General features: G+C 46.0%; 1 protein-coding gene across 4 annotated transcripts in view; it reads right to left on the reverse strand.

Annotated features, from left to right (window-relative positions):
* The window catches only part of Slc38a1 (solute carrier family 38 member 1), a 67,459-nt gene extending 49,993 nt beyond the window's left edge, over nt 1–17,466 (reverse strand). The window contains exons 1-3 of one of the 4 annotated variants that reach the window (XM_052748771.1): nt 17,094–17,466; nt 16,810–16,896; nt 413–627 (exon numbers count right to left, since the gene is read on the reverse strand). In XM_052748771.1, the coding sequence (XP_052604731.1) occupies nt 413–534 (122 nt within the window). In that variant the 5' untranslated portion in view covers nt 535–627; nt 16,810–16,896; nt 17,094–17,466. Of the gene's footprint in view, nt 1–412; nt 628–15,729; nt 16,679–16,809; nt 16,901–17,093 lie in introns of those variants that run through there. The other 3 variants (XM_052748770.1, XM_052748769.1, XM_052748772.1) reach the window with 3 other exon arrangements.
* Between the last annotated feature and the right edge of the window lie 9,000 nt (nt 17,467–26,466).

The following is a 26,466-nucleotide window of genomic DNA, read 5'->3' on the forward strand; positions in this document are numbered from 1 at the left end:
TTTTACTCACTTGTAGAAATACCGTGCAAATGCAGCTTGGGGGGTTTCTTGATTAAAATGTGTAGCAATGGCCACGGCGGCACACATGTGGAGATGAGATGTGATGAAATTCTATAGCCTGTCTAATTCACAGGCATAGAGTTTTGAGAAGTTTGGGCTGGTTGGGGTCCAATGTATTTATACATTTTTATTCGACTCAATTGAAAGATTTGAAAAGATGAATAAATTACTTTCCTATTCCCCTCATCTGCTATTCCAGACTATGTCCAACAGACGTCACATAAGAAATTCAAATGGCATCTTCAAACGAAGCATAACTTTAGTAAATGAATAATTCACGAGACTAACTGAAAACCAGAACCGTTTTCTGAAGTCATCGTTCACTGGGTGGCACTTGTGGAAAAACACTCACCTATTTATCTGGCCATTCTCTACTTCAGTGAAGTCGTTAGAGTCATTGCTGACATTGTCGTCTTCGGGCACCGTCATGTTCTGCAACTCCGTTAACTCGAGGCCACTTTTGAAATGCATCATATTCAGGTGTCTGTCGTCAAAAAGTCAGTCCAAGTTCTTCTGCTCTGAGGGTCTTCAGAAGCAGAGAGCAGCAAGTATAGATGCTTGAGACCCCTGCAACAAAGCGAAATGAAGGATTATTAAACCAATAAAAGGCAGAACCAGTGGCATGCAAACCATCGTTGAGAGCAAACAGAAAAGTTAGCAAAAATGCCACTTTGAGATTTTGCTACCAGGTGTATTAAAAGAAGCTTATCTCTACATCTTATGTCTTTGACACATTTCCCTCCATTTTCAGCTTTAAGTAAGTCATGTCCCATGATCTTCAGCTCACATTTATAGACACCTCATGTTAGTGGAGGGCAACATACACTCTTTTATGAACTCGGGTTTAAAAATGAAAGTGAAAGGCCAGCAAGGTGGGTGAGCAAGTTGAGGCCCTTGCTACCCAACCCAAGTATCTGGGTTCGAGTCCCATGACCCACAAGGTGACATGAAGGAGTCAACCCCTGCAACCGAATTCCGAATGTGTGCTGTGGCATACACGTCCCTCAACCATAAATAAACACATGACTTAAAATTTAATAAATGAGTAATTGAATGAGAGAGTTCAGTGATTTTTCACGCGCTTGCTCACAGGGCACAAGCGCCTTCGTCCCAGGAAGCAATCCCCGTTGAATGAGAAGGTAAATCCTCAATAAAGACATTGGGGGGTGGGGGTGGGATCGACCTACAACCTGAACGAATTTTATTTTGGAATTTAGCAAATAGTTTATACATCAACTGCAAGAGATTAAATCAATCTCCTCAATGAAATCACTCCATGTCAGGGAATTAGGGAATTAAAAACTCATAGGCAGGGGATTTGGGTGAACCCACCTGCTACTCTATTTTCTCATCAGACATGAAAGACGATCAGAGGTCTTGCTTCCCTCACGCGGATGGCTGTGGCACCAATTCCTGAGGCACCACAGAATGAACGAACGGGTGAAGGTGTGGGGTCCAGAGCACCAAAATCCAAAAGGATGGCCACAAAGGCAAAGGAAACTTCCAATGCAAGGCCAAACTATCGGTGTAGTACAGGCTTGTAGGCAGGAGGGGCTGGACTGACAGTCTGTGCTTCTATAGCAAGACTCTGCTTCAAACTGGAGAGGGGGAGGGGAGGGGAGGGAGAGCTCCTGTAAGCATGGCTGCCCCACTAGGCTATTCTCAGGTGTCACTTCAAGGGCATCTTTGAATGGCATAGAATGACAAAAAGACACACCCTTAGAAGACGGGCGGTGGCGGCGCGTGCCTTTAATCCTAACACTGGGAAGACAGAGACAGATAAGTCAAGGCCAGCCTGGTCTACAGAGCGAGTTCCAGGACAGGCACCAAAGCCCACACAGAGAAACCCTGTCTCGAAAAACAAACAACAACAACAACAAAAAGACATACCCTGAGAATCTAGGGCTAGATCAGTGGTTCTCAACTTTCCTAACGCTACCACCCCTTCATACAGTTCCTCATGCTGTGGTGGCCTCCAACCATAAAATTATTTTGTTGCTACTCCACAACTGTAATTTTGCTACTGTTGTGAACTGTAATGTAAATGTCTGATATGCAGGATGTCTGATATGTGGCCCCTGTGAAAGGATGGTTTGACACCCCCCTCCAACAAGTCGAGAACCACTGACTTAGATGAAAAGCTACAGGCAGCCGGGCGGTGGTGGCGCACACCTTTAATCCCAGCACTCGGGAGGCAGAGCCAGGCGGATCTCTGTGAGTTCGAGGCCAGCCTGGGCTACAAAGTGAGTCCCAGGAAAGGCGCAAAGCTACACAGAGAAACCCTGTCTCGAAAAATCAAAAAAAAAAAAAGAAAAGAAAAGAAAAGAAAAGCTACAGGCAGTTAATGGCTGCTGAGTGAGGGAAGAATCAGTCTCCTCCAGGGACCAATGTCCCCCTCCCAAAACATTATCCAGTCCCAGTGGTCAGCCAAGAGCACATACACAGGAGCAACACTAAAGGACACAACAGACTGACTGTACTTATGTTGGCATATATGTGCATAACAGTAATAATTAAAGAGGTCATAAATTTGAGGAGTAAGGGACATGGAAGGAGTTGGGGGGGATAGAGATTATGTAAATAACAATTACTCATGTATGAAACCCTCAAAAAATGAGATAGATGTAAAAAAATAAAACTGGAGTTTCAAGAAGTTAATACAAGTAAACACATTTTCGAAGGAGTACCTCCTTGAGAACATCTGATGTACTGTCTGATCCTGAACAGCAAGATGACTGTGACCTAGTTAAGGGAGACCCGACATGCCTGTGCAGGCATCCTGGCTGGCACACACCCAGAAGCATTTTACTCACTGATCACTAATGAACCCACAGAAGTACCCGGAATGACACAATCTGAGGTATAATCTCTTGGCTCATGGAAACCACACAGTAATCCTTTCCCTTCCAGGTTCTCCCATCTAGAAAGAAATTTCTCTGGTGGCGGGTGTTTAAACTTCTACAGCGTAAGCACATTCTAATATCTCAGGTTCCAGGAGTCTCTCCGACCTGCTGCACCGGGCACCTCTGGGAATTCAGGAAGCCTGGGGGCGGCGGCGGGGTGTGTGTGTTGGGGGCGGGCAGGGACAGCTGAGTCCAGCTTTGACTGCTTTGGGGGTCTTCAAATAGAGGCAATGGCTGCCCATCTTCTCTGGACAAAACTGAGTGCATTTCATTCAAGCAGCTAAACCCCATCCTCACCTCTGGGCCTCCTTTAAGGGAAACTGGCCCACAAAGCAGGCTGGGTAATTTCTAAACTCGTGACGTTCACTCTTGCTTCTAAAACTATCTGAGAGGCTGCTGAAGTGAGGCCACAGGCCTGAGAGAAGGGGATGGAATTTCTAATCTGCGTCAACTGTTTCTCCCTCCAAACTAGAAGGCAGTGGGGTACCAGGCAGGGGTTTTCTAAGAGCAGAATATATTTAGTACAAGATTTGGAGTTTAATGTTTAAAGTTAACTGTTCATATCTCTGTGTTTGTGTGTGTGTGTGTGTGTGTGTGTGTGTGTGTGTGTGTGTGTGTGTGTGTGTAGTATACAAATATCATTAACTTGTCATGTAGGGAAATGAACATGACAATGGTTACCCAAACCCCGCCCACTACACCTATGCAAACACAAGTCAGTACAAGTTCATCACACAGGAAGTTGTCGAGGGTATGAAGTAAGTCTCCTCGAAGCCTAACGTGTTCTTGAAGATAAAAACTGTAAAAGAGCTGGGTGGCGGTGGCGCACACCTTTAATCCCAGCTCTCAGGAGGCAGAGCCAAGCGGATCTCTGTGAGTTCGAGGCCAGCCTGGGCTACAGAGCAAGATCCAGGACAGGCTCCAAAGCTACACAGAGAAACCCTGTCTCGAAAAACCAAAAAAAACTGGAGAAGAAACAGAAACCACAAAGTCCGTCATGCCTCTCATCCCACCTGAGATTGATTGACTGATTGATTGATTGGGAAATACTTGATGCTCAAATTATCCTTATTTGAGAACTCAGTAATGAGGAAGTTTAAACGGGACCTGAGACAGTGTTATAGAAAAGTTATTTGGACTGGACCGTGACTTTTCTTTTTGTCCCCGAGAGTAATACACACTTGATGGAGAGTCTCTAGAACAAACATAAGAGAAATTCCACCACCTAAAAATAGGCCACCGAGACACACTCATTTCCTCCTCCTCCTCCTCCTATCTCATTCCTTTTGCTTTCTTGTCTCTTTTTCCATATCTACCCCCGCAACTTCCCCTTTAACACTGAAGACTTCAGATTGTTTTTAACCTACTTTTCTCACTGTAAGGGTTCTGAAGGACAGAAGTGCTTTTCGAAGCTGTTAGTTCCGGGGACATGGCTTAGGAGTAAATCACGAGAATCCGAATTCAACCCCCCCACCCCCCCACCCCCGAGTCCTCGTGGAAAAGCCGCCCATGGAAAAGTTGTGCACATTGTGTGTGTCTGTCCTCCCAGAGTTGGGGTGGGGTAGGGACCGGTGGATCCCTGGAACTCGAACTGATGAGCTCCAGGCTCAGTGAGAGAATCTGCCTCAAAAAAAAAAAAATGAAGTGGAAAAGAGACTAAGGAAGGCACCTAAGGCTGACCTTTGACCTCCACATGCATGCAAGTGAGCATGAGCATACGTGGGTCCACACCGGTACACACACATGAACATGTATACACATACACATAGACAGTATGCTTACATGCATAGGCAAGACCAAAAGTCAGTTCCTCGCTAACAAATAATACAGGTTTTGGGAGAAGCACAGCTCTACAAAGAGGAAAACATGTCTAAGGGTATCTGTCGTCTCAGCAAGCAGTGACGTTGCTACCAGTGAGTCACCGTAGGTTGTCCAGTCTTCTGTGGAGACGCCACCTCTCACAAGAACACCCTCAGTAAGCCTGTCAAATAAAGGACGGCTACAAAGGAAAATGTATACATTCAAGAAAATGAGACTCCGACAGCCCACTGAGAGATCTTCTTCGTGTGTGTTTTTAGGTGTTTGTTTTTGTTTTCCTTTGAGACTCAGTCTCACAAAGTCTAGGCTGTCTGAGGATGGCCTTGAATTTCAAAATCCGTCTACCTCTACCTTCCAAGTGCAGACATTACACTTGGGCGTCACCATGCTAGGCTTTGAGTTTTTTTAATATATTCATTTTCATTTAAGATATAATTCTCTACCCTGAATTCTGTCAACAAACACAAGTCTTCATGATCACTGCTAATGCCTGATTAATAGCTTGATGCCCAATGGTGCCCAATGGTACACAAGGGTGCCCAATGGTAACCCAATCTGTTACAGCTGATGCCCAGATGTTTGATGGACAGACTGACAGGTAGAGATGGGGCCTGAGCTGAGACTTCTCAGTAGAAGTAGAGTCAATGGAGGTAGGAAGTAAAGGTTGGATTTAAGAAACAAAAAAAAATTAGTTTCCCTGAAAGATAAGAACTATCACCAGGGGCTGGAAAGATGGCTCAGAGGTTAAGAGCACTGGCTGCTCTTCCAGAGGTCCTGAGTTCAATTCCCAGCAACCACATGGTGGCTCACAACCATCTGTAATGAGATCTGGTGCCCTCTTCTGGCCTGCAGTCATACATGCTGTATATATAATAAATAAATAAATCTTTAAAAAAAAAACTATCACAATTAAGGTAGTAGCACACTCATATAATCTGGAACTTGGGGAACTAAGACAGAAGGACAGTGAATTTGAGGCCAGTCTGGGCTACTAGAGAGAGCCTTTGATTCCAAAGAAATGGGAGAAACAAAACAAAACAAAACATCAGGGTCTGGGGAGACGGCTCAGTCAATAAAGAACTTGCCGAATGAACATGAGGACCCAAGTTCAGGTCCCCTTTGCCCAGGTGAAATCCTGGCAGCTTGCCTGTGACCCCAGCATTGAGAGAGAGGGAGGAAATGAATGTATCCGTAGGGCTCACTGGCCAGTCAGTCTAGTGGAAATAATAAATTCTAGGTTCAGTGAGAGACCCTGTCTCAAAATATAAGACGATGGCCCAAAAAGATAAAGTGGGTCAAGCTGGTGGGGAAAGGCACTCGCCACCAAAGGCTGATGACCTGAGTTCAATGTCTGGGACCCACATGGTGAGAGGAGACAGTCAACTCCCACAAGTTGTCTCTGACATCCACATGCTTGCTGTGGCATGTGCACACGTACACACACACACACACACACACACACACACACACACACACGCACACGCACACGCACACGCCACAGACTATACAATTAAATAAAAAAAAATCATATGAAGATCTTAATGTTAACCTAACTACACCTCAACATTTAAAATAGTTACAAGTCACAGCTCACTCGCTGTAGAGTACTTTTGATCTTTACCACAAGAATCTTTGTTCTCAAGGCAAGGATTATCCGGGTACATTTTAGCATAGCACTAAAGTAAAGTACAAAGACTGTACTGTGTTATGTATCAGAGGAGGGAACACACAAATAAACTCATCTGGCTTTAAGTCACCCGGAACCTGTTTAAGCACGCAAGGCCATCCCACATAAGATGTTGGTACACCATAAAACATTTTGCGTGACAGAGATCAAACTAAGAGAACAGAGACAAAATCCAGGAAGATTTCTGAAATATGCATGTGCATGTATTGCATGCATGAGGAAGGAATGAGGGAAAGACAAGAAAAAGGAGGAGAGATAAATAGACCCTGAAGAGATCCGGACTTGAATTGTGTTTCTTAGACTGGAGGAGGATGGTGAGGCACTACTTCCCCCTGGGAACAGTACTAATATGCTTAGTGCTAAGATGCGATGCCTGGCTAGCTCTGTATCACGGGTGGTTGTGGGCTGCCTTGTGGGTGCTGATAATGGAACCTGGGTCCTCTGGAAGAGCACCCAGTGCTCTTAACTGCTGAGCTAGCTCTCCAGCTCCTGTTGGTTGTTTTTATTATGAAGAGCTAATGTGATCATAGGTATCCTAGATATCCTACTAGATAGCCTAACTCAACAGCTGATAGGTATCCTAGCTCAGCACCTGGTAGGTATCCTAGCTCAACAGCTGGTAGGTATCCTAGATCAACAGCTGGTAGGTATCCTAGATCAACAACAGCTGGAATCAACTATAACAGCTAACTAAGTCAGCAGTTTAAGGGAGTGTCACCAAAGAGGACATGCCAATAGCTACCAGATACATGGAAAGTCCTCAGCACCACTAGTAACTGGGGATGCAAATCAAAACCACAGAAGAACTACAACCTCACACCCATTAGGATGGTGCTCAGCAAAAACTCAAGAGATAACAAGTGTCAGGGAGGGTGTGGAGAGGGAGAGGCCTTGTACATTGTAGGTGGAAACTTACATTGCAATTTCTAAAGAAATTAAAAATAGAACCACCATATGACCCAGCAATCCCGCTTCTGGGCACACACCCAGAGGAAATGAAATCACCACTTCTTGAGGATATCTGCACTCACATGTTCATTGCAGCATTATTCTAATAGGCAAGACACCCAAACTAGGATGTGTACACTGATGGATGGACTCGGAAACAGTAACACCTGTGCATGCGCGTGTGCACACACACACACCCATACACACACACAGAACACTGAGACACACACACACACACACGTACATGCACTGAGAGACAGACAGACAGACAAGCACAGACAGACAGATAGTCAGAAAATGGTCTTATTCTTCCTGGCTGTCTCTTCTCACCACTAGTCCCAGATCTCTGCACTAACACTGTAGTGATAAGTATCCAAATGCTAACATGGGTCTATTTCAAAAGGCCTCAGATAGGCTAAACAAGTTAACTATAATGTCATCTTATAGAACATTATAACATATATAATATATATTATATATATATATATATTGTATATCCCATCTTTTAGTTGGGTTATCTATCTAAATGTAATAAGCCAAGGTTGTAGCTAATAATGTCACATATCACTGGGTAAATAAAACAAGAAAAAAAAAAAAACCACAGTAGATAGCCAACCTCAGTAACTATTACACACAGAATCTGACCATTATGAACCTAGAATAGGGGCACACTTTGTAATCTCAGCACAGGGAGGCCGAGGCAGAGGACTGCTGCAAGTCGGCTTGTCTACACAGTGAGTGAGCCCAGCCGGTGCTACACAGTGAGACCCTACCTCAAACAAAACAACAACAGACAAACAAGCAAACAAAACCAAAGATGTGGGGCTGAAGGGATGACCCAGCAGTTAAGAGCATTTTCCACTCTAGCAGAGGCTCTGAGTTCAGATCCAAAGGCCTATATGGGGACACAGCTCCAAGGGATGCCACACCCTCTTCTGGATTCCCAGGACACTGCACTCACACATGCACTTACCCACACACAAACACACAATACACATAATTAAACAATAAAAGCAATCTTTAAAAAATACTTAAAGATCTAGGGCAGGCAAGATGGCTAGGCAGATTGATTGGCTGCCAAGCCCAATGACCTGAGTCTGATCCCAGGAGCTGCCTGGTGGAAGGAGAAAACTTCCTCTCAAAGCTGTCCTCCGACTCTCCAGTGCATGCCACGGCACCACAGCTGGCCCTGTGTGTGCACACACGTGCACACTCTAAATGTAAACAAAACAACTATCTAAGCAGGGGGGGTGCATGTGACACTTCAATTGAGAGTTTAATGTTGACCATCGAAATCTTTAAAACTTGGGATCCTTGGGAGACGGGCAACAATAAAAATGGTCTTTGAGACCAAGAGTGAGAGCTAGCACATCTCAGAAACAGGCTGTTTCCTCTTGTCTAAAGTCCCAGACCAGGCCAATGCAATCGTTGGTGCTTCATAGGGCCACGTAACGTTCATCCTCTCTGGCCTCCTGGCTTCTGCCCCGCACTCTCAGTAACACAGTAACCTGTCCAGAGATGCTCTTTCCTTCCAACTACCTCTGACATACTTGCCCTCGTCTTCCCTAATCCGCTAATGCTGCCATGTTTGACCAGCAAATTCTTGCTCCACCATACAGGAGCTATGTGACGCCAGGTTAAGTTCTCTTGCCTCAGCTTCCCGAACATCTAGGAAATGAAGATACACTATTACCCTGCTCATATGATATAATGTAGTTATTGTCTTAGTTAGGGTTTCTGTTGCTGTGATAAAACACCATGACCTAAAGCAACTTGGGGAGGAAAGGGTTTATTTCAGCATGCATATCCTGACCACAGTGCATCATGAAAGAAAGTCAAGACAGGAACCTGGAGGCAGGCACCGAGCAGAAGCCACGGAGGAATTTACTGGCTTGCTCTCCACGGCTTCCTCAGCCTGCTTTCTTATATAACCCAGGACTACCTGTCCAAGATGGCTGAGTCCTTCCACATCAATCATTAATCAAGAAAATTCTCAAAAGACTTGCCTGTAGGCCAAACTTCTGTGGGCCTTTTCCCGATTAAGATTCCTCTTCCCAAATGACCCCAGCTGGGCAAGCTGACATACGCTGGTGGGCACAGTCATAAATGCCATGGTTTAGCCTTGCATCGTAGTTACTAGCAGTGCCTGCCTGGCTCTGGCAAGCTAAAATGACTTTCCTCATCAAGGCAAATGGCTTTCCTCAGCCTTCTTTCTCTTTGACTCCTGACCTCTTGCCTGTTTTTTTGTTGCTTCCCAGCTGCCTTCCTCCGCCTGCCCTAAGGGCAGGGGCCATTCTCTGACCCTGCTCCTCCAGCTCTCTGCACATTCCAAACTCCCATCGAGTGTGAGGGTTCATCCCACAAGCATCTTTCAGGTCTCCTTTCCCAGTTTCTCACTGTAGACTAGAATTCCTTTGCTGTACTGTAACATGGGATTTCCCTTCTAAACTCTGCTGGATGATGACCATGACCCTCCACACAAAACATGGTTTGTTTTTTAATCTGTAAAAAGAGAGGGGTGGGTTGGGGGAGGAGAGCAGCTCTGTCAGTTCCTTCCTGCTCAGAAATTTCCATAAATTCTTTAAGTCTCCGGCTGCCTGCTGGACATGTGCACACAGATGTTTGCTGTCCACACAGCCACCGCAGAATGGACGCAGAGCACATCGCCTGTCCTCAGTCAAACTTCCAACCTTCTCACTTTCGACAACTGTGTGTGTCACTTTAAGACCCCCTAGTGAATCAGTCACCAAGTCCGGCCAGTTTTCCTTCAAAATGCCCCATCCCTTCCCTCCGTTTCTTACAGTTGCACAATGCTACCTCTCCCACCTTCCCTCCACGCCACCTCTGGGGCCCTTCTGCTCGCCTAGCTGTAGAAAAGGATTCTTCTGGAAAACATCTGCCTTGCATCTTTCTCTTCCCCCACCGCGGACCGTGACAGTTCCAGATGTGTACAGACGTGATTTCTGGAGCCTGGCATTGGAAGCCCCATTGCTCCTGGCCCTCTGTTTACTTCCCCTTGCACTGTGCTGGGCCTCTGCATTCCTGCAGTGGGGCTGCTCCCAGGCAGTTCCCACTGGGCCCTGTCCACACTCTCCCCACTTTCCATCAGGCATGTGCAAACGGGACCTTGTCTTCCAAGGCTGTGTTGTTTGCTTTTTCTAAGAACGTCAAGCCAACCTCTTCTGTAAAAGCTTCTCTAGTGACCAACCTGTGGTTATTTATTTGTGATGAATTCACACATATCTGTTATGCTGATTACTCACCGGCTTAGATCAGGATTCATATTTTAATAATTTTTTTTGTTTTGTTTTTCAATTTCAGTTTGATGGGGAGAGGTACTAAGGTAACACAGACATCATAGGTACATAGCATAGTAGACATTTGTTAACACTCAAAACGACAGAAGTTTTTTTTTTAAGTTAAATCTGCGGACACACAGTGATCCTAACAAGCACAATTTCTCCAGAAAAGAGAAATAAAAACAAGAGTGTGAAGAGGCACAGACAGCCCTGCTTGACCTTCATGAACTTGTTCCTTCATGTTGAATCTGGATGAGACAGGTATGAAAATACATTTAAAACCATCGAGCGCAACATAATCGAAGGTGTTTTGATCATATCCGGCCACTGTGCTGGAATGTTTTAAGATAGTCTATGTTGTTTCAAAAAGTCCAAAAAAAGTGTATCAAAGCTGTCTGTCTCAGGCAGGAGAAACTTGGCCCATCAGGAGATACTTAGCAAAGTCTGGAGATGTTTCTAGTTATCACATATGAGGGGTCATTGCAGGCTTCCAGTAGACCAGGCTGGAAATGGCTCTAAACCGCCACAGCAAAGGGGGATGGGATCTGGCTAAAAATGGCAGCATACTGATGAAGGACCAACTCAGTGTTACAGAAGGCTCACCCAGGACGAGCCCCGCCAGCCACTGGGGACATAGTGATAACTGCCCACTGCACTCTATCCTGTCCATGGTGTCCCAGTTCCTGTTCCTACTGCTCCATTCTATGACTGTTCAGGTCCCCACAGTATCACCCAAGTTCCTGCTTTCAATATGCCCAAGCTATGTTATCTGTGAATTAATATCCATATTTGCATGTTTCAAAATGGCACCGATTTCCTTGAGATACAAACTCAGGTCGTAAGGCCAACATATAACGTTGGATGTGGGAAAACAGATTCTATACTACTGTAAAATAATAATAACGATATAATAAATCAACATTTGAAGTTTAGCTTCATGAGAACAGTGAGTACACCGGTGTGAACAGTAATACAACTGAAACTCCCATTAAGTGAAAATTACATGGATTTCTAGAATTACTACAAAAGGTATGGAGTCAGAAACAACTTAGAACACTAAAGAAAAGCGTTTCTCTCGGATACGTGTGTTTTGGTGGGTTGACGTTTCTGATCACAGACCAATCTTGTACTAGAAGCACTGGGCAGTAATTGTACTGTATTTAGCCCCTAGCTGAGCTCCGACGCCAAGTCCTAACGAAATACCCCAGGAAAAACACAAACGTAGAGGATTGAAAGCACCACAAGGAAGCATGTGAAAAGTGGATCATTTCGACAAAGATATCTTTAAATATGTACCTCAATTTGATAAGAGGAAAAAGTCCCCAAGACACTTGGCCATTCAAAAAGCCCTACCCTTTCGGAGGAGGGGATGGGGAGTGGGGTGGGGTGGGAGGCTGGAAGGGGAGCAGGAAGAGGAATGAGAGGGGGAATCTGTGGTTGGTATGTAAAGTGAATAAAAAAAATTTCTTAAGTAAAAAAATTAAATAAGCTAAATTAAAAAAAAAAATCACGCAATGGTACAGAAAGTGAACAATTCCTTTTTTCTATATGGGTCACTAGAGGTTGAAGGAACTGATGTTCTTTCAAGATTTCTCCGGTTCTCAAACCTTCTGATTGATCTGGCTGTTTTCAGGTCAACTTTAACTAAGCAGATGAACCTATGGACACAGCTTCTCAACTGCCGACTCAAGACTAGTAGCTGTCATTCTAGCTGGACGAGGGAACCTTAAAAAAAGAAAATCAGAGATAAAGAGTGAGCTCACACACCATGGGTCTGTAACGCCATGGGTCTAATACACCATGCGTATTTCAAGAGCTCTCGGGGGCGGGGGGGATCTAACAGGAAGCCAGCCTTCAGATCCACAGATTGAGATTAAAGACTAAGATCAAATACAGCTATTGTGTCCAGGCAGGCAAGGGAGATGAGCAGTACAGCGTATGCTCACAGAACTGGAAAACACTAGTCTTACTCAGGTCCCTCCAACCTGCAGCAGGAATAAACCCGATCTTTAGGGTTTTGTTTAGTTTGAGATAGGGTCTTATCGCATAGCCTTGGCTGGCCTAGAACTCACTATGTAGGCCAGGCTGGCCTCAAACTCACAGAGATCCACCTACTTCTGCCTCTAGAGTTCTGGAACTAGAGGCATGCGCCACCAGACCCACTGACATTTTTTAAAAGGAATGCTAGAAATCCATGTGTGAAGCGACATCCTAATTTTTACCCAGCAATTAACTCCAAAGGATCTCTGAAGTGCACCTCACAAACTATGCCCACCAGCACTCACCAGTTTACAACCACAACAAAAACAAGGACAAGTTAAAGCCTACTCTTCTCAGTTCTGACCTCTCCCATCAGCCCCTCTTCCTTCCACACCTCAGGCCACCTGTCCCTTTCCTTTCCTTTTCCAGCCTCCTCCGTCACTGCAAGGGATGGAAACCGAGATCCTCACATTACACCTTCACGTGATCCTGGCAGTCTCTCTGGAAGGGCCTCCAGGCCTGGGAATAATACAGGCCACACGTTGTAACCTGAGGCCGAGGCCCCGTGATGTCAGCAACTGGATGGTTTAGTAAAAATCAAAGGGAAAAGCCAGGCGAGCTCGCGTGGCTTCACATTGCTAAGATTTCACTGGGCAACACGCGGCTGCTCTTGTGTACTCTCGGATGCTTGGTTTGTGTGTTCTGCTTTCAATCTAAACCACGACAGACTCGCCCCTCCCCTCGGGGTTTTGTTTACTTTTCATTCTCCTGGCTGATCTGTCTTTGGAGATGGAGTCCATGCACGCACTGGTAGAGTTTCAAAGACTCAGGCTGAGTCAACTGTGGAGCTGGGCTAAGGAGCACTAACACCGTCTCCATGCCTTCCATTGGCAGTGAACTTAGACCCCACAGTCCTGACTCGTCCACAGAGTCTCCCGGCTGGTTCTCACTGTATCTTCCCTAACTCTGGATGGGGACTGTGAACCCTCAACCTGTTGACTGAGTTGCCCTGAGTTGACAGGTTACTTCAACCTCTCGGGAAGTGAGTCTCTCACTGCGCTACCTACCACCCGACCCCACCCCCATGTCACACTGGCTTCTCGGTAACTGAATTCCTCTGCCTTTAATGACTGGCTTGAAATCCATCATCACCGGAAAACCAATAACCAAGCCACCAAATCATACAAATAAGAATGTGTGAGTAACCTCATCTCGACCATCTTGATTAAACCTCTCGGATAACTCACTAACTACCACAGGCATCATCCTCATTTAATAAATGAGGGTGGAAATCCTGAAGTGCAGAGAAACTCAACAATTTGCCCCAAGTTCCCGAGGCTACTAAGCCTTACCATGTAATGAGAGTGACACCTTGATCTTATGAAAATGTCACTGAAGGTGGTCACTAAGCACTTGTAAAGGGCAGAAAAATAGCACCCGGGCTAGGCTGTCACAAATACACAGGATTTCAGTAGGCATTCTCATCTGGAAGCTACATCATCATCGAGGCAGAAAAGTACCTGGGGGCAGGGTGGATTTGCATCATGCCCGGGGGGGGGGAGAAAGAGAATGTCATTTGGCAGAGATGCAAAGAGGTGATGGGTCCGGTTCTGGGCACCTGGCAAAGGAATTCAGATTTTATCTGTAGGCAAGTGGGAACTCACTGGAGAGCGAAGGCCTTACAAAACGCGAACAATTTTAAAAACAGAAGAAAACGTAAGATTCGTGAAAGTGCCCAGACTGAGCTGGGGCAGCAGCATTTAGCAGGGACAGGAACAACTGGGCAGCTGTTCCATTGCCTGGGCCGACTCCCTCACTCCTAAGCATGCTTGTGTCTTCACTTCCAGGTGCCTCCCATCGCACAAGTCCTACACCCCAAGAATCTACTCGGTGGGCTTGCACATTTGCAGACAATGACAAGTGGGGGGGCTGTTTCAATGGCCCTGCTACTGCTCAAAAGTGGGGGGCTGTGGTAAAAAGAAGAGCAGAGCAGGAAGACTGCAATGTTTCAAGGAAGAGGAACGGGTTACAGGATACTGAAAAGGAGAGATGACCTACGGTATCGTAAAGGGCTGGATGAGCTGCCCGGCCAAGGTCGTAATCCAGCAAGAATTGATGAAGCAATCCCTCTATCCCTGGTACTGGAGGAGGAAAGGGTGAGTGAGCTTGGAAGCAGATGCCACGGCTCCTCTCACCATAGTCTCAGTTCACCAAGCACGGTCAAACTATCCATAAACAACCAAAGTTCAAAGACTCAAAAGTATCTTTCCATCTACTTGTCTATCTTGCTGAATTATAGTCAACCCCGGATATGGTAAGCACTCTTTCTTCTGAAAGTCTTCCCCTAATTATTCCCATAGCGGGTCCATGCTCCTCATTAAGAGAGGAAGACACGTGTCACCCCTCACACAACCCCTCCTAAAGGATCGCCCTATCTCAAGCATCCTCAGGTCTCACGATCCCCTCTCATTTCTTCACGGCCTGAACACCTGGCATTTCTGTATGCGTTCACCCATAGCCTGTTTCCTGTTGAGAATGGACATGGCAAGGGAGCCGGAACTTGATCTGATTAGTTGCTGCCTGCTACACAGCATGCACTAAATTCAGCACCTGGTTTTAAAAAAAAAAAAAAAAAGCCCTGTTAAGATTAATACCTCCATCAAACTAGGCCGCTTCTCCGTGGCTTTCAGCCACACACTTGAGAAATTAAGTAACTGAACAACAAAGTCATTGGAGTCATTTGAAGGCAGAGGTTGCGAGGCCATACCAGATCGGCGGCGGGACTTGCCAGTTTCCTATAGGGTGAGTTATTTAACAATGAGGCCAGCCAGCTCAGGTTTTATTTCCGTTGTCCTTCTGACGTCAGAGAAAGCACGAGTTGCAGTTTCTTTTATCAAGGTGACAAATTACAGCCTTGCTGGCCCTGCGTTCTGCAAACCATACATTTATTTCCCCCTACTCTATTCTTTTTAAGTTTAAAAAAAAAAAAGAAAGAAAGAAACACGCAGCGGTGTCAGATCTTGGAAATGCATACCGTTTCCTAAGCAGTGGGTCGTTTCCTCTCTTCCACGTACAACACCGTCTATCCGGCTGAGAATAGCACGCGATCCCCCAAAGCCAGAGTGTTTTCCACCGATGGGACCGGCTGGCGAAAGCCCGGGTCCACGCCGCAGAGCGAGACACAAAGGGCTGGAGTAAGCACCACCTTCCTCGGCCGGAGGCAGCTTGTGAAAGGCAGTCCACGGCGTGACGCGCTTACCGCGAAATTCCTTTTGCCGCCATATGCACTCGTATCTAGTGCGAGCACAGATGGGCCAAGAAAACCCAAACCCAGGGGCCGGCGATGCGCCCGGAACCGCGTGCTGTTCACAAGGGGTGCGGAGGAACCCCGCGCCCAGAACCGGGCTGTCTGGAGGGTGAGGGCGAGCAGCACGAGATCTTGGGAGCGTTTTCCTCCCCGCGTGGAGCCGGCCAGATTAAAGCCTTTTGCCGCAACGTTTGGGGCCAGGTGCGGGGGAGGGGAGACCAGGGCACCAGGCTCCGGGTCCTGCGCAAGCAGTGGCCTTTTGTTCTCCCGCCCCAGTGGACCCGGCTCTAGCAAAGGAAGTAGCCTATCACCGGCTCTTCATTCTGGAAAGAACCTCCAGGGCGGGAGAGGAAAGTGAGTCACTGCCAGCATCCTCCCACTAATCCGAGCGGAGCCAGGGGCTGAGCCCGTGAAGGTGCATCCAACGTGCACCTGTTTACCGCGCGCTGGGCAGCCGGGCTCCGAGACTCGGTTGCCCTGCCAGGCCCGACATGTAGACTGGACTCACTCACTCCTCGGTGTACCTTCTGTCCCTCGCATCGCATGCTTGGTCCCTAAACCTCGAAAAAGGAACCAGATCTGGTGCCACACTCCACCACCATGAAAACAAGTCCAAAAAGTAAGCCACGGCACGCAACGGTAGCATCTGGGGTCCCCACGTTCCGGGAAGGGCACTGGACTCTGCCTTCTAGAAAGGAAGGCACCGCCGCGCTCTTGCCCAGGTCCACGAGACATGGAGGCTGTCCGCATTACCGCCTCTCCTGCCCTCCACGCCGCCGCTCCCACTGCCCTCCGAACGCACCTTACCTCGAGAAATAAAGGGAAAGGCGCCGCCGCCAAAGTGTCCGCCCTTCCAGGCTGTCCCCCGCAGTTAGATGTCCTTTGTGTCAAGGTCTGGCTAGGGAAAGGTGGCCCCTCGTCAGCAAGGCTGGGCGGGGAGGAGGTTTCGGGGGAAGGTGAAGGGCCGGGTGGCGGGCGACCTTCAGGCAGAGTGGCGTGGCTGCGCGGCTCTCCCTGGCTCTCCTCCTCCCGGGGCTGATTGCATCAGAGTTCCCCCCCACCCACACTCTGCCCGCCAGCCTCACACTTACATCCACACGCCCGGCGCGGAGGGGCTCCAGCCTGACTCATTGGCTACCGCGGGGCGCGGCGCCCTTTTGCTTCTGCAGTTTGGGGACGGGAGCGCGGCCTTTTCAGACCATCATCCCTCCCTGCCCGTGCGCCCTCCGAGCTGAGCTGCGTGCGGTGGGGAGCTGTGCACAGGTCACATGCCGCTGGTCGCCGCACCTTCGTGCCTCTCTCCCAGGCTGGAGGACAGCGCGGCGACCCTAGCCGGCGGAGACCGAGCATCCAGGAAGTGCCGTGCGAGCGGATGCGCGAGCAGCGCGCAGATGCTGCCCCAGCAAGCCGAGGCTGCACCGCCGCCGCCGCCCAGCACCTGCCCGCGCCCTCCCGGGGGCTCAGCTGGGGCCACAGCTGCGGCACCCGTACCCTCGGGGTTGGAGGTGGAGCAGATCACTCGCCCAGGCAATGGCAGGGGGCTGTCTCTTGGGGTACGCCAGGGCCGCAGCGAGCGGAGTTGCATTGTGGGAAGGGCGCAGCGTGAGGGTAGCCCCGCGACCCCGAGGCGTTGGCGGGCTATGGGACGCAGGGACACCTTTGGAAACCTGGTGTCCCGAGCCAGCGGGCTAAGGCACCTCCCCTCTCCCACTGCGACACCTGCAGCGCTCCCACCCCCCCACCCCCCAGAGCAGCGCTGGGGACCCCTTGGGGCGCTGGGTGTGACAATGGCCCAAGGGGTCTGCGCCAGTGGCCCTGATGCCCCAGCCTCGTGACTCTCTACCCTTGGTGGGCCAGGGAAGGGGAACAGGGTGCAAGCCGCATCAGTCTCGGGTTCCTCTTCCTGTCCCACTCTTTGTCTGAGGTGCAGCCCCTTAACTGACTAGGCACTGGCTGGCACAGTCGCTTCTTCTTAAAATGGCGACAGGAAATCCCACCTGCGAGCCAGCCAATGAGACCACCACCACCAGGAATCGGCAGGAAGGATCCCTCACAAGAATGGATCCTGTTACGGGTCTGGTGAGAGATTCCCCAGTCTGACCATTAATAAATTTTAACAAAGAAGAGGCTTTTCTTCAGATACTGGCGCGGGGTTGGGATTCCCGAGTGCGGCACCCAGCCACCTCAGCCAGGGGTTTATAAAGGCAAAGAATGCAAAGTTACAATTTGTTCTGCAAGCTTATTTACAGGAGAGCCAGCAGTTAAAAAAAAAAAAAAAAAAAAAAAAAAATTAACCCTTAGCAACCCTTAACATTTGGAGGTCTGATTCTGTTTTACACTTCGCTTAAGCACAGAGATTTTAAACTTTTAAACATGAAGTTAGCCATCAACATAACGTTAGCCATTACAGCTCCGTCTTTCTGTTCCATCAAAACAAGAAAAACGGCGGTTGAGTCATAATTTAAAAATGAGTCTACCTGGATCCTTTCAAGCGGATGAGTAATGCTGTTTTGCAGTGGTTACAGATTTTCAGTTTCCACTGGAAAAATGAGAGGACAACCAAGATTTAAGCTCCTTAGTGACTAAAATTCTTGCAACCTTTTAATGGCAGTAAATGGTCCTGGTAGTTAAACACTGGCTTCCAGAGAACCAAGTGGGAGGCGTGTTCTTTAATATGCCTGAAAACCGAAAGGTCGTTGCAAAAAGGAAGGGCAGCTGAGCCCAGTACAGGGCAGTTTCTTCCTCAGACACAGCGTCTTTAACCTAGGCCATTTTTGTCCTGTTACTGCTTCTTCATATGCAAAATTTACGCATCACAATAATCTTTAGATTTACACACACACAAAAAGTCCCTTCTTTTTTACCATTCTTTCTAAAGGAAGGTTGAAATTGATGGTTTTAAGTTACAATTGTTTTTTTGGGGTTTTTTTTTTTTTTTTTTTTGGTTTTTCGAGACAGGGTTTCTCTGTGTAGCTTTGCGCCTTTCCTGGAACTAACTTTGAGTAAATTAGACTGAGTCGGTCAACTGAGGGACAGTTCAATAAGCCTGCTGAAAGGGGTGCATTGTTAAAGGAAGATGTACACTCATTCGTGTTTCAGAGAATCTGATCCTGAGATTTTTAGCTTGTCAGCTCCTGTGCACAGACAGACTGGTTACCCACCACTATCTGAATTGAATTCAATAGTTAGGAACCTTGCTCCTTCCATTCACCAGCTTCTGTGCTTAGCACTTCATACTTAATTGAATATTCACATTTAATCCTTTATACGCTTCAACTGGGTATTAATTATCCTCTCTATAAACAAGAAAGCAGATTCAAAGAGGTAAAACTGACCATATTGACCAAAGTCAGAAAGTAGAGATGCGGAAGGGATTTCTACTCAGGTCTGATTCAAAATCCATTAGCAGTCCTTAGACGTATGGCCTTTGAATGACGCCGTGATGACTCCCGACTAACTGTCTGCTTGCTAAGAAACCTGCAGCAGGTGAAGCATTTTACACATGGTTTCTCGTTTAATCCCCAGAATAGGACATGCTATCCTAATCCCTGATTGAAGAGTTAAAGAATTTAGCCCAAGACCACACAGCTGTAATCGGCACATCTAAATCTTAATTCCAGATACAGTTATCTATGTCTGGCTCTAAGAGGTTCCTGGATTCTGGGACAGCCTTGTTTACAGAATGAGGAGGTGAGAAGGGTCCAGGCCACCGCACTTCAGATAGGAGCCTCTGTTTCCAGTTTTTCTAGGCCTGAGGGGGTCAATTTGCCCTGTGTTAGATTTATGAGCACTACGGGCATTGCTGTTAGGATGTAATTTATCTGCCTACCTTTCTCAGTTGAGCGTACTATCCACAATGGTTCTAAAGGGGCTAGGACTCGTCGGCAGATTTTACCAAGCTGTCCTAAGGAACAGAAAATAGAATTTCTTTGACAAGACTAATTTCAGCTTCATATGGAGACAACAGCAACAGACAGGATAACTAAAACCATCCTGAACAATAAAAGAACTGCTGGAGGTGTCACCACCCCTGACTTTAAGTGGAGCTATAGTAATAAAAACAGGGTATTGGCATAAAAACAGACCCATTGAAGACCCGAACGTGACTTCACACACCTATGGACACCTGAGTTTTGGCACAGAAGCCAAAAATACACACTGGAGGAAAAGACAGCATCAACAACAAATGGTCAAACTGAATGTATACAGAAGAGTGCAAATAAATCCATACTGATCGTCTTGTGCAAAACCCAACACCAAATAGATCAAGGACCTTACTCGGAGGCCAGAGATACTGAATCTGATAGCAGAGAAGGTGGGGAACAGTCTTGAACTCACTGGCCCAGGAAAAGACTTTGTGAGCAGAACAACGGTAGCACAGGCACTAAGAACAGCTAATAGTACATGGGACCTCAGGAAACTGAAAAGCTCTCTAAGGCAAAGGACACCATCACTGGGACAAAGAGGCAGCCTACAGAACAGGCAAAGATCTTTATCAATGACACATTCAAGAGAGAGTTAATATCTAACATATATAAAAGCAAAAACCGGGCATCAAGAAGACAAATAACTCAGTGGAAAATGGAGTACAAAGCTAAACAGAGAGTTCTCAAAAGATGAAACACAGACGGCTGAGAAATGCTTGTGGAAATGTTCAACATCCTTAGCCATCAGGAAATGCAAATGAAAACTACTTTGAGGTTTCACTACACCAGTCAGAATGGCCAAGGCCAACATAACAAATGACAGCTCATGCTGGTGAGGATGTGGAGAAAGGGGACCACTTATGCATTGCTGGTGAGGTGCAAACTTGTACAGTCACTATGGAGATCAGTGTGGGGGTTCCTCAGGAAGCTGAGAATAGATCTACCTCAAGATCCATCTATATCACTCTTGGGCATATTCCCAAAGGACTCAACCTTCTAATATAGAGACACTTGCTCAACCATGTGCATTCCTTGCTCTATTCATAATAGCCTAGATGTCCGTCAGCAGATGAATGAATAATGAAACTGCTACATTTACACAATGAAAACTTTTTTCAAAAGTCATGAATTCTTAGGTGAATGGATGGAGCTAGAGAAAGAAAATCATGCTAAGTGAGATAACCCAGACCCAGAAAGACAAATATTGGATGTATTCTCTTATATGTGTGTGTTAGCTTTTAAGTCTTTCATATGCACACTACCATCTGTATATCCACAGAGGTCAAGTATTAAGCAAAGGACTAGGAGAAAGGGAAGCATCTCCCAAGGAAGGGGAAATAGAATGTATAGTTATGGAGAGAATGGAACAGAGGATTAAATGTGGAGGGAGAGAGGAAGGGGGAAAGGGAGGGACACTAACACTAAGGGCCATTTGAGGGGTCATATGGGAACCTACTAGAAGCATCTTAAAATATACATGTATGGATTTTGACTGTCCCCTTGACTACGTCTGGAATTAACTAAAACCCCAAAATGACAGGGCATACCTGTCAGGGGTTTTTGCTTAATTAAATCATTTGAAGTAGGAAGATCCACTTTTGATCCAGATCTTTGAGATAGGAAGACACATCTTTAATCCAGATCTTTTGAGATGGGAAGACACACCTCTAATCAGGGCCACACCCTCTGCTGGAAGCTGTAGCGCAAATCTTAAAAGGTCTTATTAATAAAAACAAACCTGGAACCAGGTATTGGGGTGAACGCTGGAAGATCAGAGAAGCAGAACAAGCCACAGCCACCTCACCTTGCCAATTCCTCAGCTGATCCTGTTTCCTCAGACTGGAAGCCTCTGAGTCCTCATCCAGAATGAATCTCAGCTGAACTGTTCGTTGCTCAAAAGCCTGAAAGCTTAACCAGCTCTAGTTCCTGGTCCTCATGCCTTAAATACCTTTCTGACATCATTTCCTGGGATTAAAGGCATGTGTCACCATGCCTGGCTGTTTCCAGTGTGGCTTTGAACTCACAGAGATCCAGACGATCTCTGCCTCTGGAATGCTAGGATTAAAGGCTTGTGCTACCACTGCCTATCCTCTATGTTTAATATTATGGCTGTTCTGTTCTCTGACCCCAGATAAGTTTATTAGGGTGCACGATATTTTGGGGAACACAATATCACCACAGGAAGCCTATATAAAGGACATGGAAGAAGGGAACTTCACTCTGCCTGCTTGCTCTTACTCTCGATAGCAAGTCCATTCCTCCCATTGCATTAGAGCCTACTTCTTCAGGATTCCAGTGTATACTGAAGACCAGCTGAGAGATCCAACCTCATAGACTGAACAACTACTGGATTCTTGGACTTTCTGCTCATAGGCAGCCATTGTTGGATTAGCTGGACCACAGCCTATAAGTCATTCTAATAAATCATATATATATATATATATATATATATATATATATATATATATATATATATATATATATATATATAAAGAGAGAGAGAGAGTCTATAAGTTTTTTACTCTAGAGAACTCTGACTAATACATATAAGTGAAAGAAATCTAAATGGAGTCACCAAACAGCAGGGGACACAGTACCCTAACTAGCCATCTTTCAATACGAAGTGAAACTTCCAGTACCAAAAATGGGCTACATCAAGTTGAACTGTTGGCCAAAGGGGCCATGGAAATCCCCAAACATCCTAGGCTATTTCCAGGGCTATTATTTGCTCTCCACAAACTGATGGTAAGCCCCTATTGCTAAAGTCAACACTTACACAACTCATTGAACATGGAGAAGTCAAGCAGATGCCTAACTAGAGCCTTCGCCCCTACTGACTAGAGCTCCAGCTGTAGTAAGGTATTTTCTCAATTAGTGATCGATGGGGGAGGGCCCAGCCCATGTTGGGTGGTGCCATCTCTGAGCTGGTGGTCCTGGGTTCTATAAGAAAGCAAGACTGAGCAAGCCAGGGGAAGCAAGCCAGTAAGCAGCACCCTCCATGGCCTCTGCATCAGCTCCTGCTTCCAGGACCCTGCCATGTTTGAGTTCCTGTCCTGACTTCCTTCACTGATGAACAGAGCTGTGGAAGTGTAAGCTGAATAAACCCTTTCCTCTCTAACCTGTTTTTTTTTGGTTGTTTTTGGCTATGGTGTTTGTCACAGCAATAGAAACCCTAGGACAGGGACCCATCCGGCGATCGCACGACTCTGTCTACAAAGTACTTAAGTATACTGCTTGGTGTAATAAGTGCTCGATGGATGGCATTTGCCATTATTTTGTACACTTTGCAAAAACAAGCAGCAATGAATTTTCAACACCCAAACTTGTAAGCGCCAAGCATTCTATTGTGTTCGCCCTATACTGAAACGGCTGCTGAATTCTCATTTCAGTTCAAATTCCTTCCACAGTGACAATGAGAGAGTTGGTATTAAAGACTATCTAGGCCTCCCCTTCAACATAAAAGCTTACCTTTAAGGTGAGAAAGCAGCCAACTGCCTTTATGAATGCTGCTGTTATAAATTGATACAACTTTTTTGTGGGCCCCTATTTCCCCAAGAGTTGGGTTTTTTTGTTTGTTGGTTGGTTTTTTGTTTTCGTTTTTTTGAGACAGGGTTTCTCTGTGTAGCCTTGGCTGTTCTGGAACTTGCTTTGTAGACCAGGCTGGCCTCTAACTCAGGAATTCGCCTGCCTCTACCTCGGCAGTGCTGGGATTAAAGGCATGTGCCACCACTGCCTGGCCCCCAAGTTGTTATCTTGGCCCCACAGCATACAATCCCTGTGAGCTTCAGAAAGTTACTTGATTTCTCTGCGTCTTGGTTTTCTCTTATTTAAAAAGGAAATGATATTAGTTCCTCTGTTAGCCAGCTTTTGTTGCTGTGAGAGAAAATCTGATAAAAAATAATCTAAAGGCAGAAAGATTCACTTCGGATCATTCTTTCAGAGGTTTTAGTCATAGAAACATGTGGTACCATGCATATGTGTGTCTCAGTAGCTCACAGCGCATGTTAAGTACTTAATAAATGATAATTCTTGTTGTAAAAACAATTTGACCAAAAGTAGGAGAACCCCAGGTGTTGTGTATGCCTCGTCTATGTTTCTGGATCCTGGGAATGGTGTATAGAAATATGTCAGTTAGGAAGACAACAGGTTTCAGAATAAACCAGATTAAAAGAAGATGCATGCTTGAATAATATCCTTCCAATGCCAGAATAAGGAAATTATAAATGACATTCAAATGAAATACTCAGGTAGCTGGCCTTGGGGGAGCTCCACACCTTCTGGAAGCACTTAGACATGCCTTGAGAGACAGGATGATGGCCTGAGTGTTCTCTGTTCTAACCCCATATGGGCACTCCTGTTTACCAGATTGAGATGCCAAAGGTAACATGGTACAGAGCAAGGATTTTCATCTAAGACCAGAGAAGTAAAAGTGATCACCGGGAAGCCATGAAAGACATCCAGAAAAGTCATGATGCAGTTAAGAAATCTTGAAATCAAACAAGATGAACAGCCAGGAGTATCTGGAACCAGTCACAAATGCACAGCCCAGGTTTTCAGGGCAGGGTGCTCTGGGCATCTCAGAACGATGTGGGTAGGCTGCCATGCACACTTAATGTGAGGCTAAGGTCTGCCTGGGAAGAAATAAGGTTTTGAATGTTCTGTTGGAAGGGCAGCTTTGGGAATGGCTGCTTTTGTCTGTCTTTCCTGCTGTCTTTCTGCTGCTGGCTGTATTTAAGGGGTAGGCTCTATTTATAACTTGTATAGAGTAAACTGTATGAAAAAAACGAGCTTCCATGCTAAATGATTGTTCCTAAAATAAGAAACAAAGTAATTTTCAGTGTGCTTGATTTTTATATTTGAGGCATAAAAGGCTATTTCAGAACCACAAAGGAGGTAATTTTAACGAGAAGGATTTAAAATTGACGGTCTTCCAGGCTTCTATACTGGCAGTTATACACACACACTTCTAAAATAAAGCGTTCCAAGTTTTCATTCAAATATAACACGTTAAAATTGAATTCATTGTTCTTTCCCTCCATGTAAACTCTCTTCTCCAATAAACCTCATCTTGGGAAATGACACCGTGTGGTCCCCAGCAGAGGGGTCTTGGCTCATCACCTCACTCTTCACATCGAATTCACTCTTTTAACTAACATTTACCAAATGCCAGGTATTCCGCGACTTTCTCATGGAGCTTGGCGTTATGCACAGAGACTGACATTACTCAGAAGATCCCACCCATGAATGCACAAATGGCAGAGGTAAAAAAAACTCCGTGGAACAGAGAGACAAGCCCTGACCCAGGGGCCAGAGAAGGCTCTCCTAGGGACATGACCCTTGTTTTGACTCCGCTCTTCCCTGTGCTGAGGACCAGGTGCCAGACACGATCGAGTGTGCATTTTTGAAGGGATGCTGCCAAAGCTGTCATTCCACCTCCAGGATATTTTGATTTGTATTCCTCCATGGCAGCCCTCAGTGACATCTTGACATCCTCTTGACAATTGTTAGCGCGCATCTCTGTCAACTCAGTCTCGGGCAAATTCCCTCCAAATAGTCCACCTAGCACACTTCATCACTGAAAGCATCTTGATTACATCTATTCATCCTGATGTGTACATGCATGTATATCAACAATAATGCACTTTATTTTTCTAGTTATCATGTACATTCAACATGTGTAAAAGCTAAAAATTCAAATACTGTGGTGTTACGCTTTAGATTTATTTGTTAATATTTTACTCTAACACTATAATACATTTCTAATTGTCTTTCAGAGTTTAACATTTCAGTGGGAGAAATTTGACTCAACATACTTCATTTAGTAGTGCCATAGAACAACTCTAGTTCTAGATTTTTGCTTGTTTAGATTCCGAGGCTTAATGGCTGCCATAGCTAAAAAGAGATCTCCCAGAGAGACAGTGAGACCCAAGAGAGACCATGCCCTGTGGGGTTCAAGCTTTGAGATCCCAAATGGAGAGTCCATTTCTCTATACTGTCATCTACCAGCTTATGAAGATATGCTTTATTGTAAATCTACAAACATACACTCAGATGAGAGGAAGTTTAAGGGGAATCTTGCTTCCTAATTCTGAATTTATTCTAACAAGATTTCTTGCCCCATGTGAGTGAATGGACATTGTCTTGTCTCACATGCCCCACACTGTGCCGCCACCTAAGAGCTCCTGGAGGGAGTGCAAGCTGACTCTACTGTTCTTTGTTCCCTTAAGATCATGCATGTCATCTTTCAAAGTGAGATTTACTCAGAGCAACATTAAAAATCTGGTTGTCCACTGCGGGAGGAGGCAAAACTGTGCAAATCAGATAATCTAATGTATAAAATCAGTCACCTACGTACAAAGACACTGAAGCAATCTAAGCATAGCGAACAGGAATAAACCTTGCTCCTTTCTCAAGAGACCTTGAGTGTGATAAGAACCATCTGAAGCATGGGCCATCAAGCTAGTAATGTGGGGTCCTGGTATATTTTCCTTGTAGTACACCTTTTGGCTCTTCCTTAGTATTCCATGGAGGCCTTTGA

This window comes from Peromyscus californicus, unplaced genomic scaffold, assembly GCF_007827085.1.
Source record: "Peromyscus californicus insignis strain IS unplaced genomic scaffold, ASM782708v3 Scaffold_20__1_contigs__length_68692818, whole genome shotgun sequence".
NCBI lineage: Eukaryota > Metazoa > Chordata > Mammalia > Rodentia > Cricetidae > Peromyscus > Peromyscus californicus.